Genomic DNA, 15,243 nt, shown 5'->3' on the forward strand with positions numbered 1-15,243 from the left:
TAAACACACTTTTCCAACCAGCTGGTGCTTGATCTGAGCATGCATATGGACATCCCACGGAACTACAGAGCTCTGATTCCACATCCCATATTCAACTGGTCACTCCTGACAGTGGCTGAGAAAGCTTCTGGAGCCAGGTCTGGAATGGAACAGATCCTCTGGAGTTCAGAGGTCAGAATTTCATTCCTCTTTATAACCATCACGTCTGGCCCAATGACAGGCTGGGAAATCTACAACTGACAATATAATTCCAGCAAAAAAGACCTAAGTGAGAATTTATTATGGTTGTTGCTGTTGTTGTTATTATCAATTAATAACAAATAGCTTTTCTGTCCCCAAAATGTGATATTACTGGAAAACCCCACTTGGACTGATGCATACAAGACCTTTCAAAGGTTTTCGAGCATCCAGAAAACGAGTGGCACACATGGCACCATGAGAGCTTAACCCACATATCCCATGTCCCCAGCAAGCACTGTGCCTCCAGCTGTCCTGGTGCTGCAGCTTGGTGTGATCCAGGCATTCCATCACAGAATCAGCTGGAAGAGACCCCCAAGGTCATCAAAGCCCAACTCCTAATTCCTTCCGTGACTTGCCACAATTTTCCTGATTTAGGCTTCAGCAAAGTAAGTTTTTTTTTCATTAAAGGAGTTGCTTTTGATGATCTGGCAGTGGGCCAGGAAAATGACTAAGTGAAAAGATGCCTCACTGTCAATGCAACAGCTCTTTGCTGTACTCCAGAACATTTGCTCCACAGGCCTGGGTGTATGGAAGCACAGTAGGAGCATGACCTTCTCTTGTTTACCTGAAGTTGATTGAATATGAAAAGTTTAGGTCAGATCAGTTACATAAATCTTCTGTTCCCTCAATTACAGGTACTAACATTTGCCTTGCAGCACATATCAGTACATACAACTCACACACTTGCTGCACAGTTACCATTAACATACCAACACAAAAGAAGGTAAAAATCAGGTATTTGTCAAAAATTAATTACCATGAATCTTCAGCAAAGTCTTAGAACTATTTTTTGCAGATTTCTCCCTTGAACAGTTCACAGTAAAATGAATAATCTGGCTCACTGGAAGGAGGGACAGGATTTTACAAACCTTTAATATTTCTTGCCCTCCCTTTGCTAACTTGCTAACTTTGCCTTGTGTAGATAGAAGAGTCTAACTGGAATGCAACCTGCAGAAAAGAAAATTTATAGCCATATTTTAGAAGTCACATGCAAGAGTTCAGGATGTGCTAACAGGGAGAGAGTGATGGCCCCAGGCTGTGGCATCAGGCCTGCTGTCCTGAGGTGAAGGAATGGCTCCAGTTCTCTCTGCAGGTCATTACTGGGCAGGATTTAACAAGCTCACAAACTACATCTTGTCCTCTGAAAGTGGAAGTACAGACTGCTGGAAACAAACTGTGCTTGGTCTGAGATAACAGAAAAAGAGATTCCAGAAGCAGGAAAATGAGACCTGAGAGTTCTCTGCATAAAGATACAAACCCAAAATAGAGCTGCTGTTCTGAATTACGCTCACACTCACACTGCAGAAAGTTTGGGTTAAGACCTATTGTAAAACAATTTCAACACAAAAGAGACAATCTGTTCCAACTCTGCTCATTAAAGAAATTTGGAGACAAACCCCAGTCTTTGATCCCAGGCACTGCTAGAAGGCAACTGTACATTGCAAATGAGACACATTCATTCTTAACAAAACAAACCCCCCCTGCAAGTAAAAAGTCAGTCCCGAAATTCCAAAGTCTTTCCCTGCTTACCTTTTTACGAGCAGGTCAAATTTTTGGAAGTAGTTTCTCAAAGCAACTCAGACATTCCACGTTAACTCTTGTGTTGCAATAAACAGCTGCAAAACTCCCTGATTCATTTCCCGGCTTGGTGTGCATGCTGAACCCCAGAAGAAATCCCACACAAGGAAAAAAATAAAGGAAAAACACCCCCAAAAACCCACAGGAGAAACAACTCAGCCCTCGGGCAAAGCAGAAGAAAGTTCCACAGGGAAACAGAAAGGCAATCCAGTGACAACTAGAAGTTTGGATAAGAAAGAGGGAAGGCAGGCGCGCTCCCCTTGCCTGGAGTCCTGGCTTTTAAAGGTGCCTCTCCTGCAGAATCCACGGAGGCTCCCGGCTCCTCGGAGCAGATGGTATTCACACATTATTCCCGAACAGCAGCATTCCCCAGTCCAATCAGGAGGCAGCACTCAAAAGCCAAGTGCTTCCCAGACTCTGTTACAGTTTTCAATAGCTATAGCACAAGATGAATGACTCAGAAAATGAATAAGCAGGGAAAATAAAACCTGCCTCTCTCCTCGGCAGAGGCACAGGCAGGAGGGTCAGCAGCTCTCAGTGTGCTGAGCACTGGCTTCAACTTGAATGCACCTGCTTTTTTTCCCTAAATCCTAAACGCTGATTACTTTTCCTGTGCCTTGAATTTGTGTGATCAGCTTCATCTTGGGTTAAAAGTCACAATAATTAAACCTTCTCCTTTTTTTTTCAGTTTTAAAAACAACAAACATTTGTAAGAGTCAAAACAAAGGATGAACTGTGTGTGTGCTCTTCCTCAGACAAACCCCTCGTGCCGTCTCCTGCTGAATACATTAATGTGTATTTCTAAGATTAAGGCCTGATTTTGCAGACTTTGTTGCAAATTACATGAAATAGATTAATACATCCTCTAGTTTTGCCTGAAGTTTACCAGGAAACTTTAAATGACAATAAAACAAATATCTCCAAGAATATATAAAATAAAAATGACTACCAACTTTCAGTGAAAGTAGAACCATTATCCAAAAAATGGCCAAAGTGAACTGGAAAGTGCTTCCAACTGCTCTGTGCAGCTTCCAAACCATCCCATCCAGAGGGCACTTCTAAATACAACTCCTCAGCCTGTTTTTTCTGACAGCTGCAACCCAATAATAAAAGATGATCTGCTAAACAAAGCAAGTTACTCATGGAAACACACACAGCACCCGGGTTCTCCCTGGAATACCGTGGCACACTCCTGAGCTTTCCACAATACGCTGGAATTCTCTCTAGCTCTGTAGCAGAAGTGATTGCGAGGAGGTTTTGCTGTGCATGGTGCTCCTGCCCCAGCTCTGCTGCAGCCACAGACTGTTTTTATTGCTGCTGAACCCAGCAAAGCTGGACACAGGCTGCAGTCGGGCAAGTGGGATCACTTAAATCACTGAAACTATTTGGGGTGAGAAACACTCCCCCAGATCCCCCCGGACATTTTCAGATCTTTGTCTCTGGCTGTAAATTGATCCTTTGCATTCCTGTCTGACACATGGACTGTGAAAAACTCTTCAGGGATATTCTCCCTGCCAGGAGAATGGCTCTAACAGCACTTCTGCAAACAGAGGGCCAGTCGGAGAGACAATAAAATTTTGTGAACTCTGGACTAACTTTTACTGTTATTATTTTGTCTTTTTTTCTTTTCCTTCATTCTGGACCAAATAAGAGAACACTATTTGCATTTTACTCTCCTATTTTCAAAACACCAAGTGTTAGGGTTTCTGCCTAGGATTCAGAGCAGGACCCACATCCAGAGGCATCGTTTTGCTCCATCAGCCAAGCCCTGCCCACCCAATACTAAGCAAACAAACCCACACAAGCAGCTCCAGCACAAAGAACAAGGGCTCAAGTTATAACATCTGCCACAGCTGCCCACCAACCTTCAGCTACAGCTAGAGAAGTGTTAGAAGGTGTAAAACAAAACTAGAGGCATATCTAGATCTGCTAGGAAAATAAACATTTTCTGAAGCCTCATTTTGGCAGGTATATTCTGATCCCTGCACTAAGCTCCATAGCAGCCAAAATCATTTTGACAACTGACTCACTGAGCAAGGCATCTGCTGGGCCTCTGAGCCTCTACCAGCAGAAGGAATACTCGGCAATTACAGCTTTTCCATGTGCTGCTTCCTTGGAAATGCTCAGAGAGGAAGCACATCAAAATCCAAACATGATCCCCATAATGCTCAAAGTGCTGGGATAACGCTCTGAGGAAGCTCCCAGGCAAATGTCCCAATCAGACACTATAAGGAACATCAGCTCAGCGTAAGCAGCTCTCTATTCTGTACATCCAGCTGTAGGGTGGGTTTGTCAGCCAGGGGTGGGAGGCATCAGCACATACCCATCTCTCTGGGCAGCACCAGAAGAGGAGGCTCCTGGCCAACAGCTGAGTTACACCCATGGCATCCCAGCAATTCTTGGCTGAAGGGCTCAGAAACCCCACTGGGTCAAAATGAGGGGCTCAGATCTCATTAATAAGGGTCACTTCCTTCTGGGCTCCTCCAGCTCCTGACAGCTGCTACTGGAGTCTCATTAATTTAAAAGCTTCTCACCTATAAACACCTTGATACATCAAATGTAAGCTTGAACTCCTCATCTCTGCTCCCAGGAAATCCCTTGCCTGTGCACTCTTCCTTTCCATCCAGTTATGCTGAATTCCCCTTCCAGCTATGGCTGATGTAGAAAGTTCTGAGTGGCAGTGCTGTGTGGATGAGATGGATCTGGGAGGTTCCCTCACAATGCTCTGAAGTTCCTCTCTTTTTGGAGGAATATAAAAGAGGCTTTGAATTTGCCTATGAAAAGACCCTTTTCTTTAGCTCCAAAGAACCAAGAGATGACTGTGACTGTTTCCAGCACCTCCAAGTATGGATGGTTACATTTTATTCCTTGAATATTCCTTCAGGATTCCATCTGGATGGTTCTCCCTTATTAAATGCCCATAATTCAGTGGGATGCTCATTTATTGACTGGCTCTGTCCTCTTCTACTGATTTCAGCAGGGACAGAGAGAAAACCACTGCATGCAATGGTTGTCCCCAACTCAGTTTCCAACCTGGAAATTGTAGAAAGCATCAACATATCATTATCCAGTAATCTGCTGTATCCTTGATCCCCCATTTCCCTGGAGATTTCTCACTCAACTCTGCTACCACACGACCTACCAAAAATTCTGCGTTCCCAGCCCTTGTTTCTGTTTTCCTCTCTACCAGTTGTGATTTTTAATGCACACCAAGGTGTCACTGAGGCCAGGATGTCATTACTGCCCTCGAACAGTGCCTGAAGAATCTCAATTACCAACAGCAGACAAAGTTCAACCCTGGCTGTCATCCAAGTAATTCACTTGGTTCAATGTGTACTTCAGAGACTGAAAAAAATATGCTGTAATTATTGTGTTATTGAAGCACAATGGTTTAATTTTATTTCTTTGTGGCAAAAAATCTGCATCTGTGATTCACACCTATTGTGTAGGGAGTATGATTCCACTAAAACCAGTAGTTGGGATCTGGTCTACAAGGTTGTTCAAAAAGCCTAATAAAAATCTTGTGCTCTTAAAGGATTAACAACCGAATCACAAAGAAATATTGTGAGGACACAGAAAAGAATAAACTCAGAGGTGGTTCCAGTGTTGACAAAAGCTGTACAAACTGAGATCTGAGCAATTAGAGGACACAAAGAATACATAATTCATATATATTTTGTACTCAAGAGTTTGCACACAAATAAAACATCTTATAAATCTTCAGCAGCTTGCAGAAAGCTGCTGAGCTGTCTTTTATTCTTGGAGCAGCAAGTGGTTATAGTACAAAAGAGAAATCCATAGCTCTGATATGTCATCCCTCTGAAATGGGTAATTTAGGGTTATGGTTTTGGAATCAGCACATTTTTCAGCAAGTTTCTTCCAAGATTTTTTTTTTTTTTTTTTTTTTGTGAAAAGAATCAAGTAAATCCATGCCAGTACGTTTAAAAAAAACACTTCAAAAAGTCAGAGCTGTGAGCCATCATAAAATGACAATAATCTTTCTCTACACACCTGCATTCCAGAGAATGGAAAGAAAATAATGGGTGGGGGAGAAGGAGAAAATAATGTGGGGGTTGCTTTAATGATTTTTAAAATCCATATGAGAACCTGTAACTTTCTGTGAGCCTTTATCCCATGCACAGAAGGAGAAAAGTTACCGAACCCCCTGCACAAATCTCCAATGCCTGTCAGGCTGTGCTCAAGGCCATCAAGCACTGCAGCTCCCTGGAGAATCACAGAGAAAAATCCAGTAACCGCTGCACCCACAGGTGGTGGTTTTATTCCAGGGACTGTTACGTCAAGGCAACCAACACAGCTTAAATCCCCCACATAAATGAGTGGTGATTCCCTGTTCCAACTACAAGCAATAATAAATCTATGAGGCATCTCCATTAAAAGTTGGCAACTTAATTTGATTAGGAAAAAAGAAAAACAACCCTGTGCTAAGAAATGAGACAGATTCCCAGTCTTGAATATTCCACCAACGTCCTGTGAGCTGAATTCATGCACATTAGTAAGCAAATGGAAGGGCTGCAGGAGACAAGAAAAGCAACTCTCAAATACATTATTGCCACAAATTCTTCAGAACAGCTTTTTCTGTCATTAATCATCTCTTGATTGCGCTGGAAATAAGCAACACAGAAGGAGCCAAGGCTGAATTTTAAGGTAGGTGGTTAACCTACATGGACTCTCAGACAGAGCAAAAATTAAAGAATGGACTTCATTCTGCTGGCAGAAAAAGGGATTTAATTTGGCATTCTTGAAGGTAAAAAGGCACTTCTACAGCAAGCACAGGAGTTCCAAGTCATGGTCACTCCCCAGGGCATTAAGACTTGTCACATGAACAGCCCACTGGGATAAACACAAATGTTCCCAGCATGTCCAGAGCTGCTGGATATCCAAGGGACCAAGGAGCTGTTTCCAGAACAAGGGAATGCTCTCAAGGGGCAAATCTTCCTGAACAGCACTCTGCTGGCCAATTTCTGAGAACTTTCTGTTTACTGAATTCATGCAAAATAATGCCTGGGATCTCAGAACAGCAGTTGAGTCCCTCAGTCCTGCAATGCCGCAGCTCCAGCAGCAGCACAGGGAAGGAACTGACCTTCTGATCAATAAATGGTTCAAGCCATTTGTTTACAATGAGATAGTTTAAATCAAAGTAATTTAAACAAAACTAAGAGGAAGATGGGGATTTACATAGTTAGGAAGAGGAAGCAGTGAAGTTTTATCCCAGATCCTTGGTACCAGCAGTGCTTGCTTATCTCTAATTTCCCAGCTTATGAACCTTCCCAGTGTTTGCTGACTTATTCAAATATTTTGTAGGAAAACAAAGTTTCTACACAATGTGACAGAATATACTTAAATGTCTGCAAGAAAAGAATGAGAAATTATGTATCTTAAACTATGCATTCTAAATTCAGTTAGGAATTTAACATAGTAGAGAAAATAAAGTTAAACTTGTATTTCCCTCAGAACCCAGACACTCTCTGTTACTCATAAAGGCCAGGTGGGCAAGAACACCTGGTTATATATTTGTTAATATCAGCTCAAACTATGCATGCACTTCCCTGAAAATCCTAAAACTTCCTGCTGTAAAGAAAATGAGATTTAATTCCGTGTCTCTGTGGTCTAAGAGGAGGTATGAGACATGAGAGGCAGACACTGTTCTTCTTGAGAGGAATTAATATAACTACATATGAAATAGAGTAGAAAAGAGAAATAAGAAGTGTGAGACTCCCCTGTTAATATTTTCATGAAAATATTATCATTTGAAACACCACTGAAATCTGTCCTTGATTAAGTTTGATTTCAGCAGGGCATAGAGCCCCAAGTAAAGCAGTGCTGCCCACTTATATCTGCCCAGTCAACTGTTCACATAGTTTAAATGTTACTTCATTCCCTTAACCACATTCTTTCCGCACAGTTTTAGGTCTCTGTGATATTAACACTGCAGTGGAGTCAGACTTGAAGCTCTGTTTATCGGCAGAATATGCTGTGGGAAATCCATAACTACTTCCTGAACAATATTTATGTAGGAAGTGGAATATTTAGTGTATTTCAAGCTGTATTCAGAATATACCAAATGCATATTAAACAGTTGAGAATCAATTTATTCCAAAAATCACCATCTGAAATTGTTTTCATAAACATGAATACTTTGTTATCCTCAATGCAGCCAATTCTCTCTACTAACAGAGAAATAAGACTTGCAAACAACTTTTCCCCTCAATTTATGCTTTTTTGTGTGCTTTCCAATAGACTGGATAGCAGAACATCAGCATGTGGAATGCTATAAATCCATGGAATAGCTGCATTTTTAACCATGGACTTTAATTCCAGGGTGAGTTTATGTGGTCCTTGGCTAAATATATCTTCCTAAGTAAATTACTCATGCATCTGCCTGGAGGAAAGCTTTCCACAGATAAAGAATCTGTTCCCAAATGCTACATCTGACAGCACATACGGCACAAAGTTCCATTCTTTTCTTAGTGGCAAAAAGCCCCCCAAACTGAATAAGGTGGAATGCACAGGTCCCTCTTCCCTCTGCACAGACTGCTCAGGTTAATTCTGCCTGCTTCCTGTTCCTTCCAGTAGAATAAATATCTCAATGTATCAGTCTACTACATGTTTGTCTCCAGAGCCTGTAAACAGAGGGATTTCTAAGCTCTTGTGAAGCACATTCCCACATTCAGTTCCACTTATCCATGCAGAAGACATTACAAACACATGCCTACCCCTGTGCCTTTAGCAGGATGGGTAACTCAGACACTCTCATTATCCCTTTTTTTCGCTCTCTCTTCTATGTTTTCTACTTCTTACCATTGGAGTTGTCCTGGTCCAAAGGATTATCTGGTTCCATTACTTCAAATAAAAGCATCCAACATGCAGTTCTCCATGCAGCAGAGGCATAAAAACACAGCAGTTGCCTAAGCTGATTCACCTGATTTATGAATTAGTGCAGCATCCATAAGAGGCTGTGTTTCTTCTTTTGTATTACATCTGGCTCCTTTTCCAACTCGATGGCTGGGTATTACAGCATGCAGGCCTTTTTCCAGCATCCTCTTAATGCATTATATTTAAAGTAGCAGCAACCTTTTTCTCCCATCCCCCAGACTAAGTTACAGCAGTAACTAGGCTGAGCTGGCAGCGAGCGCTGCTCATTCAGAACAGGACCTGCAAGCGTTCTCCGAGTCGTGGTGCTGCATAAAGAGGATGATTGATACAATAAAAAGTAAGTGGGCTTTGACACAGCACGGGATGCACTGCACAAAATCCCACCAAAACCAGGCAGAGGTCCTGAGGGTTTGGGGAATGTCTCGCTGAAGCCAGCAGTCTGCACCCCCTCACGCACAAACACAAATTATGTCCTGTTCCCTCCTCCTCCCCCCTCCCCGCTCCAATCTTTTATAACCCTGGATCTCCTCCAGCAATAGTCTGTTCCTTCACTCAGTTTATAATAAACTCTGCCATTCCCCCGTGTCCCTCGGGCTGGCATGGAGAGGAAGGAGGCTGTTTGCAGAATGAATAGCCCAGCCCGTGCCTGACTGGGAGGCAGCTCCGGGACTCTGCGCCGGGCACTCGGAACTTGCCGCAGCAGCAGCCTTTGGCTGGGGACCTTGTCCTGCATTTCCCTGCTCTGCCAAGCTAGGCTGCTGCTAGGCTGGCGTTGGAAAAGCTCCTGCAAAGGAGCTGAAGGACGAGCCCCAGCTTGGCTGGACTCGGATGGTAAATGACACCAGAGTCTCTCCACAGAGCCTGTATCAGCTGACAGCCAGATCACAGCACTGCAAATCAGGTCACCTTCACTCTGCTCCTTGGTCTGCCACTACCTCCTTGAGACCTCTCGTAATTCACAACTGCTCCCCGTGCCTCAATCTTCTGTGATAGTGACATTGAAATATATCTTATCTCACAGGAAGGGAGCCGAAACCTCCCAGCTCTACATGCTTTGAACTTCTTGGGTAAATGATACAGTGCAAGGGCTGAGGAAGAAGACTCCACCACCTGGCTGAAGAATAAAAATTTCATTTTCTCTGAAGACATATCCACAAAATAACAGAAAAATATATCAAAGTGCAACTCTAAACCAAGCTGTGCCTCCGAAAGGTGAATTCATATCGCTGTTACAACAATCCTGAAATAATTCTTCGAATCTAGCTTTCAGGATCAATTTCACCTTGAAACCACAATTCAAACTCTTTCCTCCACACTCCAGCTAAGGTATTAAAACATACCTTGTTTCAAAAGAACGCTTTTCACAGAATCCAAGGCAAGAATCGCTCTAAACACCTAGAGCAGCCTGGGTGCATTTTGGGGTTGCCGTGGCTGGTACCAGAGCACCGAGGCAGGCAGGGGCTGCTATTTCAGGCCTGGGTAACGCTCCTGCCCCAGCAGCTCCCCCTCCCCAGGGCCAGGGAAGCGGCTCTGGAGCTCCCCGCTGCCGCCGGGGGCTCCGGGCTGTGGGCGGACAAATGAATGGCTGGCTGAAGGCAGCAAAACACGGAGCTCTGCCTGGAGGAATTAACAGCAGCCTGACAGGACTCTGCGGTAATTGTGCCTTGCAAACCCATTTTAGCACTGTTCCTGAGGGCTAGGCCATATTAATAGAAGAAAGACTCATTTCCATCTATTTGTTTTAAGTATTGCACAGTCTATAGCTCCTGTTAAATACTGTTCTGAGATCTCTGCCCTGGGGGAAATTACAGTGCTGCAAACCCTCTATTCTCCCCCCTCGCACCCTACGCTCCCGATGTTCTTTACAACTTCAATACTTCTCCCACTCGCTGACAAAACAAAAAAACCTCCCTCTTTCCACCTTCCCCACAAAAACACCTACTCGGTGACTGCAGGCACATGGCACAGCCTGTCAGCAGTGCTCCACCTGCTCTGGGTCATGTCCACGGGCCAGGATCAGTGGCTGATGGAAAAAGGTGTCTTAACTTCTGAGCAACACATTGCATACCTCCAGGCTGTCAGAAACGGCTATGGAAGGGATTTGGAGACCCTTTAGGAATGAGGAGGCCTAAGCAGGCCTGCTCTGTACCTCAGGATGTGGGAATATACAAACACAGCCTGTGACTCACTGACTCCTCGATCACAAGGGACTAAAAATGCCTGGAGAATCAGGACTGTCGATGTAAAGAAACCCATAGTTCTGCAAGGAACATCTGAGTCAAGACAAATTATAAACAGAGAAACAATTTGTATTCTGCCGTGAAAGAGATGCTGCATATACGTAAAAGAGACAATTTAGAGCCAGAAAAGAATAAACACCTGTGAAATCTTTCCTTGTGGAGAGTCAGTAATAATCCAGGAATGCTACAGAATAGCTAGGATCATGAAATCAAGATAGGAAAGGGAAAAGCAATAGTTATTTAGACCCCAATGATTTTTTGTGACAATCAATTTGGTTTTAATGACATCCAAATGATTTGCTAATCTCTAGTTACAGACCTAGCAAAAATTAATTCTTAATGCGTAAGTCAGAATGATGTCAATATTTTGGCTAAGACTCTTCACAATTCCTAACAATTGAGCAATTGTCATACCTTCTTTGTTTGAGCTCAGCTCATGCAGTGAGGCAAGGGAGCTCATGCCATGATTGTGAAAAACAAGAGACAGTTGGAAGACCAGGGCTTTGATCACTCGGGATTTTAATTGCTCAGGCACTGAAAGGAAAACTGCAGAAGGGAAGAGGGGAATGATTTTCAGACAAATGGCTGGATGGTCAGAGGCTGTGCTAGACCAAATCCTAGGAAATGAGCCAAGCACACTGAACTAATGAGCATGGAAAGAGAAGTCCAGCGAGCATGTTCTCTGCAATACCCATGAGGTTAAGTGGATCACAAAATGGAGAGTTTTGGAAAGCTGACTCTTCAAAGGAATTTAGAAATTTTTGGATGGAAATGGAAATTAAATGTCTTCTATTGCTGTCTAATCACAGCATCTCTGCATTCCCCTCTGTAGATGGTTTGGAGACAGAAAAAGAACCTCTATCTAATTGCCTAATGGCTGCATGATGTTTGCTTCAGCATCTTTTATGTCCCAAGCTCAAGTTGTGTTCAATACGTCAGACTTTACACTGGAGGAATTGGGAGCTGCTACTTCCTAACTCCTATGTCTTTTCCTAACAGATGGAATCATCACTCACATTGGCATTTATTTTACACCAAAACATGAAATTGTAAACAAGAAAGATGACCCTTGCTTCTGGTTTGCTGTAAAGCTTGGGGCAAATCACCTCATCTCTCTTTTATCAGCCACACAGATCAGCACTGAATCTTTATCATGAAGTAATTGTTTATTTCCAGATTAAGCAATACAGTCTAAGTTTGCAGCGTGAATGTGGTGATATAACTGGTCTTGGATTTATTTCAGGGCAAAGGGTTTCTTTTGTAGGTCTGTTTGGACCATTTTCCCCACTTCATGTATAATAGCAACAGAACACAGCCAGCAGAGTCTATAAAAGGCCTGTTTTCTGTTCTACCAGGTGCCTAAAGATCTATAGGAAAAAGTAAGTAGAAATATTTATGAATAAGTGCAGCCAAGAGACATTGTGAGAACAACACTCCATCCTTCAAAATAATATTCCATTCATCCAGAAGCTAACTTATTATCCTCAGTAGTGTCACACTATGGGAGAAACCCAAGCTGGACTTGTTGAAGTGAAAGGTCTTTTCCACCCTCAATGACTCCAGGATTGTGTGATTCAACAAGGACACCTCAGAGCCCTTGGGGCTGGCTCTCTGCAGGGAGGAGTGAGGGCAGTTTCAGCTGCATTTCCCTGGGAGCAGAGTGGGCTCCTCTCCTTGGCGGCGGCTGGAGGCGGCTGTTGGGAGTGGAGCAAAGGCCCAGCGTGATGCCCCAGCTGCTGCCACCACCCAGCCCTTCCCAGAACACAAATTCCCATGTAGGAAGGAGCAATCAATGCCTGCGGGTTGAAAAGCCAGCGAGGCACAGACCTGCTTAACAAAACCCTTTGCCAAGGTTACCGGGGGTGTTGTCAAAGCCTCCTCTTTTGTGAGGGCTGAATAACAATTTATACCCAGTAACCAGCTTCAGTTTCTTTGGCTTTACCTGGCACATTTTCAAAGTCACTGCCCATGGCTGGGGCTGTTCCCATTGAGATGCAGCTTATCTTGCCCTGGACAGCAAGTGTAGGGATCATCCGACTCCAAAAGTTCATGCCAAAGCCCTTTTGTGCTGCTTTTCTGCTTGAGCTGAACTACAGCTCTTAGAAATGTGCCTGAATATGTCACAGGCACAAATGGAAATGATGCAGCCTTGGTTACTTCATACTGGGGGGAAGAATCTCCCCAAGAGAATCTTCCCAGTTTAACCATTTCATTTAGACAAGTCAAATATTACTGGGATCTTCAGTTGCAGAGCAGCCCCAGCTATGAAGATTCTATCTGTGCAAACACTCCTGCTATTAAGTCAGCAGGCTTTTATCTTAATTTTCAGAAGAAGGTGATGCTCTAATCACACATCTGAAGTGGCAACTTTTCATCCAGAACTCAGCAAAGCTCCACCACAGAGAAAAAACATGTGCACAAAAAAGTGTAATGATTAAATAGAGTGTGAAAAGCTGCAAGATCAGTGTTGGAGAAAGAGCCAATGTGAAAGACATTCCCCAGGATATCAGTGCAAGGACTGGCTCCTGTCACACCTTCCCTCAGTGCTTTCTGTGCTGTGAACCATTAGGAGTTTGGTGTATCAGAATGTTCTCTGGTGGAAGAGCAGTTCTGTGCCCAAAATACAGCACTTCCTGAACCCCCTTTGCCTTCAGAAGGCATTTGCTGAACAGACTGAGCCTTTTATCTCTATTTAAATCTCTGCCACAAACTACTAAATCTTGTAATCATTAACAAACAAAGTTCTAAAGAAAAGAAAACAACAAAATGCTTCAGAATTACAGTCCATAGTAATTATAGAAAATACAAGTACTGCTATGAAAGGAGCACACATTAAATATTCTACTGTGAAAAATGCCAACAATAAAATGTAGTCAATATTTTAAAGACCCCAAAAATTGATAATAACATCCAGACATCCTTTCAGGGTCACTAGAATATAATATCACCTCCTGCTACTGTAAACTTCAGACTGAGGAAAGTGTCTTTGGGCTTCTTTAGTAAAACCCTACTGGAAGTTTAATGGAGGAAAATAAAACTAAATTGACTCCTGGGCAGAAATAACAAAAGGTCTGCAACACCCAGAGTTCTGTGCCCAATTTACCAAGCTGTCTGCTAAGATTCCATCTGGGCTGACTCTACAGATTCCTCACTATGTTCCTGCAGTTGTCTCCTAGAAACAGGAACAAGGAGCATTTGCTGTTTTCTCAGCTCTTTTGAAAAACTCTGCAAAGCTTTGCTCACGTTCCGGATGCCCAGGGATCAGTGTGTGTTGCCTCAGCGGATGCACAGCCTTGGGGAGTGCGTTTCTCTTCTCTGCCATGTTATGGAAGGGAGATACAACATCAACAGGAGTATCATTAATAAATCAATGTATCATTAATAAAAACTGTGATGAAAGTACCCACAGAAAGTGCAATTCAGGGAAATACCCATATAAACATCTGGATACTTAACCAGGATCCTGAGGATACCCAAATGTTGGGTCAGTATCTTACAAGTGTAGACCACATTGAAATTTACTGATCCTTCTTTCTTGCACCAAGCTAAATTCATAGTGAATGGAGCTCTGAAGGGATCTTACAGCACAGCAGCATGGGGAAAATCACATGCAGACTCTTGAAACATGGACAGAAATTCCACCTGATGTTTCTGTAAGGTCCAGGCTAAAAGAAATACAATCCAAACAAACTGCTAAATCCTTAACAGTGTCTGCTGGAAAAGCAGCCTTGGTGAAGCATTTATAAATATTTTTGTATATTGAATATCATCTTTTCTTCCCTCTTCCAGGTATGACCAGTGTCATACTCAGTGTAAATGTGGTGGAAAATTGACATCCAGATCTTCTGAAATCTCAATGTCCACAGAGCAGTAGATTATTCCCACACATCCATAGTTACAGTATAGAAATGCTGGACTCCTTTCCATTTGCAAATTCTCTCCAGAAATACATGGAACTTAGAAAGAAGAAAAAATTCCAGATAGTGCTTAGGCATGTAAACAAAGCTGCTGCATTGAAACATAGAGTGAGCCCTCAAAGGCTGTCAGTTTGTCTGCTCAGAGCCTGCTCCTTCTTTTCCTTCATTTATTATTTCCTGTCCTTCTCCCCTTCTCTCCCTTTCAGTTTAGAGATGCAGCAAATTGTTGTTCCTGCAGATCAAGCAGCCTCTTCATTTCATTGGCTTCTTGAGGCTAAATTACTCCATATGGGCTCCTGCATTATGTGAAATTCCCATAGCAAAAAGGTTTGGAGCTAACTTTTGTTTGTTGCTGTCACTTGGAAAGTGAAACC

General features: G+C 43.0%; 1 protein-coding gene across 2 annotated transcripts in view; it reads right to left on the reverse strand.

The window, feature by feature from the left end:
* The window catches only part of DAB2IP (DAB2 interacting protein), a 160,258-nt gene extending 151,138 nt beyond the window's left edge, over nucleotides 1-9,120 (reverse strand). The window contains exon 1 of one of the 2 annotated variants that reach the window (XM_088065984.1): nucleotides 8,759-9,120. In XM_088065984.1, coding sequence (XP_087922110.1) covers nucleotides 8,759-8,876 — 118 coding nt within the window. In that variant the 5' untranslated portion in view covers nucleotides 8,877-9,120. The other variant, XM_014258011.2, reaches the window with a different exon arrangement.
* Nucleotides 9,121-15,243: the final 6,123 nt, after the last annotated feature.

Source organism: Pseudopodoces humilis, chromosome 22 (assembly GCF_049639895.1).
Source record: "Pseudopodoces humilis isolate 2021_Gansu_Grassland_sample_001 chromosome 22, ASM4963989v1, whole genome shotgun sequence".
NCBI classification, from domain to species: Eukaryota; Metazoa; Chordata; class Aves; order Passeriformes; family Paridae; genus Pseudopodoces; species Pseudopodoces humilis.